This window comes from Henckelia pumila, chromosome 4, assembly GCF_033568475.1.
Source record: "Henckelia pumila isolate YLH828 chromosome 4, ASM3356847v2, whole genome shotgun sequence".
NCBI lineage: Eukaryota > Viridiplantae > Streptophyta > Magnoliopsida > Lamiales > Gesneriaceae > Henckelia > Henckelia pumila.
The window spans coordinates 194487004-194494087 of NC_133123.1; the positions used below are offsets into that span (position 1 = coordinate 194487004).

The 7084-nt window shown below is 35.1% G+C and overlaps 1 protein-coding gene across 1 annotated transcript; it reads left to right on the forward strand.

Annotated features, from left to right (window-relative positions):
• Positions 1 to 3784: 3784 nt before the first annotated feature.
• On the forward strand, positions 3785 to 5236 carry LOC140862522 (uncharacterized). The gene is made up of 2 exons (XM_073265551.1): positions 3785 to 4745; positions 4932 to 5236. The coding sequence occupies exons 1-2, from the start codon at positions 3785 to 3787 to the stop codon at positions 5234 to 5236; spliced, it is 1266 nt and encodes a 421-aa protein (XP_073121652.1).
• The last annotated feature ends 1848 nt before the right edge of the window (positions 5237 to 7084 follow it).

Here is a 7084-nt window from a genome sequence, read left to right on the forward strand (position 1 = left end):
TCTATGAGAGTTTTTTTGAAGGTCTAAGACAACAGATTTTGTAATCTGTTATCGTTGTTATTTATTTATTTATTTATTTATTTTTAATATTTTAAAAAATATAATACTATTTTAAAAAATATAATACATATAATAACCCATAGTACTACACGCTGCCTTAAGAAGAAACGAGAGAAACCAAATCCCTAGCCAAACCCTTCGCCCCCTTAGCCGAAAAATGGTTGTCCGACCTCTTTGCATCTAGCCCAAGCCTTGGCAATGCCAATCGTGACTTCAATCGTGAGTTTAAAGCTTGGATCGGAGCTTCAGTGTCGCGACTTTCACTGTGTAAGTTTCGTTGCTTTCTTCTCTTGCTTCGGGCTCATGCTTCGTGGTATTTTTAGTAGATGTTGAGGTTCTAGATTTATTTTTGTTTGGGTTTTCGGTGAATGTCGAGAAAAGGGTGAAAAACGAGACTGTGTTTTGTGTTTTTTTTTCGGGTTCTTTCATTAGCTCATCTGTTTGGGCTTATTTGTTTTTTGGGTTCCTTCTTGTTTGGGCACCTCCGAATGTCGAAATGTTCATAGCATAGACGAAGCACATAATATTTGTTCTTTACTCTCATTTAAAATAAGCCAAAAAACTCAGATAAAGAAGCGACACTGAGAATGAGATGTAGTTGTCGTTTATGATTCTCTAGGGTTTCCAAATATTTCCCCGAGGCAGTCACGATTTCAATCTACCGTGAGCATTTTCTGAATTTTGTGTGATGAAATGAAATAATTTTAATACGGATTTCTTGCATAACTGTTTTTGATTTGTTTTGTTAGCAGGAATTTACAGCGAATCGAGCTACCTCGTTGAGTATATCTACGATAAAGCTGAATCTTTATGTATGTATGAATAATCAGCTTTGGCATTCTGCTTATCATGTTTTTTTTATATTAGTTTAGCGATGGTGTTATCTTATTCCTCTTTTGTTCATCTGAAATTCGAGGATGGTTTTACTGCCTAAAATTATGGCTATTTGTTTATTAGTTTAATCTGCATATGGATTTGCAATGTATTCGACAGAGGCTTTTGCATGGACTTATTTTTTCCTTGCATAGTTGATTGGATACTGTACGAAATAAAGGTGGCTTGTAATTTTCCGATGACTTGAATCCTTTGTCTTTTTTCCCCATTCTTATTTATATGATATTTTTTTAATTCTGTTGTGTGACATTGGATGTGTTTTTGTGTTCATAAATGATTCTTTTGATTCCTGCCAAAGTCTAGAAAGAATCCAGATTGCTTAATGGAGAACCTGTTTGGAAAAATTCCCTTTTCTTCTTTTGGTAGTACCCTGGAATTTATACGTGTTTAGGTTATGGTCATGGACATAGACATTTTCTGCTGTTTTTATTGATGACTATCGGGTTTCAACTGATCTGGTTTGACCCTATTTATTTTCCATTATCTTGTTTGGATACTTTTTTTTTAAAACATAATATCGAAATTTGTATATTAGATGGCACTGTTTAGGGGGTATCTTATGACATTGCCATTCCTTTATGGAGGAGACAATTTGGTTTATAGCAAGTATTTTGTCTGTTGAATGGTGTACTAGTGGATTTTGTTACGAGAATGAAGTATTTTTTTTTAATGATGTGAGTTTTGTAAGAAAATGGATGTGTGGGAAAAACTAAATTTTAAAATGAGTTTATTGTGTGAACACTCCACTGATGTTTATTTTCCATTTATTGTAAATGTTAGAGCTTAGAGGAAAACCCACTGAAGCTATACGAGGTGGAAGGTATTTATCAGTGCCTAGATTTTAATACTGTTGTGACTTTTTTGGCCTGAGCCTGATATCATTGCACATGGTTCAAGTGTCAAACAGGTTAGCTTTTACGATGATGATGTTCGCTATTGGCAACATTGGCGTAATCGTTCTGCTGCTGCTGAAGCTCCATAAGCTGTCAATAATCTAACTTCAGCTTTCAATTCCCCTGCACCATCCACAAAAGGACGTCATTTTCTTGTCATATGCTGTGAGAACAAAGCTATTTTTCTAGATTTTGTGACAATGCGTGGCCGTGATGTGCCAAAGCAAGATTTAGATAACAGATCTCTTCTATGGTATGTGTTGAATCTTTATGTTTCTAAGATATGTTCTGATTTTTACATTTGATGGTTTGCTAGCTATCATTAACAAATCATTTATATTTCGAATGCAACAGTACTCAAGGTATCCATGAAAGAAAAAGGTGGAAATATTTGCATAAAATAGCGATTATTTCCAGCTGTGTTAGATAACTTCTCTGTGTGTTTTCTTGGCCATAATGGTGCGTGTTCTAAATTGATACAGGATTATTTCCAGCTGTGTTAGATAACTTCAGTGCCAATGTCTCTGTGGATGGGAACTGATCTGTGAATCTTGCCTGTGGTATACTGCTGGTAAGAAAATCCTCTTCTTTATTTCTTATTTTTGATTTTTGAAATATGACCATCAAAAAGTGGTTCTTACTTGGTAAATTCATTTTGTTTGTCGAAAAATATAAATATTTAATTTTTATCATACTTCTTTAAAATTACCATGCTTATAGATTTCATTGCATAAATTTTTAAATGTCCAGAAATTATATTTTCAATCAAATAAATTATAGAAGCATGGTCGAAAAATATAAATATTTTCTACAGGGAAATTAAATATACCATTGGACATTAAATATACCATTTCTGGACATTGAAAAACAATCATGGTCTTCATTTGTTATTGCTGATTATTGAAGTATAACCATCAAATTTGTTGCTTTCAGAGCTCATAGAATCATTTTTTTAATGTCCAGAAATGATATTTTCATAGAAATCTTTAAGCTGAATGTTCCTATTTTGTTCATTAAATTGACAAATAGCATTCCTCATCTCAAAATAACAATCTTCTCAACCAAATGAGAAGTAATGATAAATATTTATGAGAATTAATGTTTTGTTACTGTTTTCTTTGCCATTGAATTCTTTTCACAATTTTTCATTATGTTTCTGGTTGAATATCAAATCATAAAATATATTTTTCTGAGAAATTCGCTCCTTTTCACTCAAATATTGCAGCTTAGTAGAATCAGTTCTTTCCTTATTTTTCCAGAGTCCGTTTATTGGTGGATTAGATCAATATTTAGGGATTTTATTATAAAGATTAGAAAATTAGTGTTAACTGGTATATTTCTTCAACAAACTAGAATGATAAAACATTGATTAATTTTTTTTTAAGTTTTGAAGGATTAGACTCAGTGCTGGTTGCTTATTTGTATGAGTAATGGACAAAGCTTGGATGTCAAAGAACAGATTATCACATGAATATGAGGCTGGGGTAGAATCTTTTCTGCAATTTGCAATGCAAAATGCCAACGATCCAAATGAAATACCTTGCCCCTACACAAGATGTGGTAGTCTACAGATGAAAGATGTTCGCACTATAAGGGCACATTTGTGTTGTAATGGCATGGATTTAACATATCATACATGGATTTGGCACAGGGAAAGATCTACGGTCAAGAACCCAATGAATGATAGTGATCAAGTAGGACCAGATGAACACAAATATTTTGCCGAGGAAACTATAGATATGGTACATGATGCATATGATAGCTATGCTGAGAATCCAAGCCAATTTCATAAGATACTTGAAGATGCCGAGAAACCTTTATACTCTGGATGCACAAAATTTACAAAGTTAACAGCACTTGTGAAATTATTAAATTTGAAAGCAAAATAAAGTTGGAGCGATAAAAGTTTCACTGACTTGCTTAGTTTGTTAGGAGAAATGCTTCCTGATCACAATGAATTGCCTTTATCCTACTATGATGCAAAGAAAAGCTTCAGTGCATTAGGAATGAATTATGTGAAAATACATGCTTGCCCTAATGATTGTATCTTGTACCGGAAAGAGTTTGAGGACTTGTCCAATTGTCCTATTTGCAGTATGTTTAGGTGGAAGTTGGGTAATAATTCTGTGGTGAATGAAGGTATTCCTGCAAAAGTTCTTTGGTACTTCCCACCTATTCCAAGATTTCAAAGATTATTTCGGAACAAAGAGGTGTCTAAAGAGTTAACTTGGCATGCTGATAAAAGAATTTGTGATGGATACTTGCGTCATCCAGCTAATTCGCCGGCTTGGAAAGTAGTGGATCACAAATGGCCGGATTTTGCATCGGAGTCAAGAAATATTAGATTGGCCATATCAGCAGATGGGATAAATCCCCATAGTTTGATGAGTTCTGCATATAGCTGTTGGCCAGTTGTGATGATCACTTACAACCTTCCTCCATGGTTGTGTATGAAGAGAAAATTTATGATGCTGACTTTATTGATTTCTGGACCCAAACAACCGGGAAATGATATTGACGTTTATTTAGCACCTCTAGTTGATGACTTAAAATGCTCATGGGAGATAGGTGTTGATGCGTATGATGCATATCGGAAAGAATATTTCTCGCTCAGAGCTGTCTTACTATGGACAATCAATGATTTTCCTGCTTATGGGAACATGTCAGGTTGTGTTGTGAAAGGATATCAAGCATGCTCTATCTGTGGGGAAGAAACATATTCGACCAGGTTGAAGCATAGTAGAAAAATGTCATATACAGGACATCGAAGGTTTCTTCCTAGAAATCATCCTTATCGAAGGCAAAAAAAAGCTTTTAATGGGAAACAAGAGTTTAACCCCGCACCAAAACCATTAACTGGGCTTGAAGTGTTGGAAAGAGTTGATAAGATTAACTATCGTTCGGGAAAAATGAGTGGGAAGCTTCAGCGCAAGGAGTTGGAAACAAAATCATGTTGGAAAATAAAATCTATATTCTTTGAACTAGAGTATTGAAAACATCCACATGTTCGACATGTGCTTGATGTGATGCACATTGAAAATTTTTTTTGTGAAATTCTTATTGGTACGCTACTTAATGTTCCAGGAAAAACAAAGGATGGGGTAGCCGCTAGACTAGACCTTGTGGAGATGAATGTGAGGACTGATTTGGCACCAAAGATAGAGGAGAATAGAACTTTTTTGCCAGCAGCTTGTTATACACTAAGTAGGGCTGAGAAAAGAAAACTTTGCAATTCTTTGTTTGGAATGAAAGTTCCGACAGGTTACTCATCCAATGTTAAAAATCAGGTGTCAATGAAGGACTTGAAACTTGTTGGCCTCAAGTCACATGACTACCGCACTTTGATGCAACAATTGTTTCCAATCGCCATCCGTGATGTCTTGCCCTAACATGTTAGAGATACTATCATCCGGTTGTGTGGGTTCTTCAATGTTTTATGCAATAAAGTGATAGATGTCTCAAAGTTAGATGGTCTGCAAAGAGAGATTTTTACCCTATTGTGTATGCTTGAAAAATATTTTCCACCATCGTTTTTCGATATAATGGTTCATTTAACTGTCTATCTTGTGCGGGAGGTAAAATTGTTTGGACCTGTTTGGTATAGGCAGATGTACCCATTTGAAAGATTCATGAAGATCTTGAAAGGCTATGTGCGAAATCGCAATCGGCCTGAAGGGTGTATAGCTGAATGTTACGTTGCTGAAGAGGCTGTGGAATTTTGCTCCGACTACATATCTAATGTTCATACAATTGGGATCCCAACAAGGCATCGACAATTACAACTTACTAGGCCTTTATCTGGTGCCGTAGTGCACTCCACTAGCCTTGATGAGTTGCATCAAGTGCATCGCTATGTGTTGGAAAATGATGTTGACGTTAATCCATATATCGAGTAATTTCTCTAAATTATTAGTAATTTCTTTCAACTTTTTTGATCTATTGGTTAACATAAACACATTTATTTTTTTTATTAGGGAACACATGACATTTCTGAATGAAAAATTTCCCAATAAAGCTAAGTCCAAAAAGTGGTTACAAGATGAGCACAACCGCGCATTTGCTAACTGGTTACGTGACCGTGTAAGTGTCATAAGCATTGAAATATAAGTTTTGAAGTTCGTGATAAAATTTATCACATTGTGAAATATAGGTTGGAAGTGTTGTTGGTCATTCCACCTGTCAAATATCAGAAAGATTGAAGTGGATAGCCCGTGGACCTAGAAATCAAGTGTTAAAATACTCTAGCTATCTGATTGATGGGGTAACTTATCATACAAAAGAGTGTGATGATACACGAGTTGTTCAAAACTCTGGAGTAAGCTTAATTGCAAAAACAATGCAAGTTGCCAGTGCAAAGGACAAACATCCAGTTGTGTCAGACATGATTTTTTTTTGGAGTCATTCAAGAGATATGGGTACTCGATTACCACAAATATCAAGTTCCGATGTTTAAATGTAATTGGGTTGAGAATAATAACGGCATTAAATTTGATGATCTTGATTTCACGTTGGTGAACTTGAAAAGAGTTGGATTCAAATCTGACTCTTTTATCTTAGCCAGTCAAGCAAAGCAGGTGTTTTATATTGAAGATCCTCAAGATCCTACATGGCATGTTGTACTTACTACTCCTACCAAGGAGTACATTGAATTCATATCTGAGGATGTGTTGGAAAACTCTGTAATTCATTATCAATCTTTTACTAGAGGATTTCTACCAATGGAACCATTGGATGTTGATGAAAAAGATGAAAATGAACCACCATGCATTCTAAGATTGTGATGGAACTTGGGTTGACAATGCATAATGTAACCCACTGAAATCTTTTTTTTACTGTTTAGTATATAAATCTCGTTAATCTATTTTCTTTTTATTTTATCTTGAAATTTATAGTTCGTTTTCATTATCACTCTTTTTTTCTTTGTAATACGTATGCCTAACAAGATGTCAACTTTTGCAGGAACTGTCATTGGGGAAACTTGAGGTCTGATTTGGCATTGAATAATCTTCTAATTTCTGGCACTATGGAAGCTCGTGAACAGTTTCTTAAGGGTTATCACAATGGTAAAGCTGCTGAAAACAATGAGGCAGAACCGGTGGAATCTACTGAGACCGAGATGACAAGAAGTTCTAGAGGATGTACACATTTGGATAAGGTCGTTAGGCAAAGGGTGCAGGGAGTTAGAAAGGATGTAATGTTCAATAAAATTGGACAGCCAATAGGAGAGTTTGCGGCTG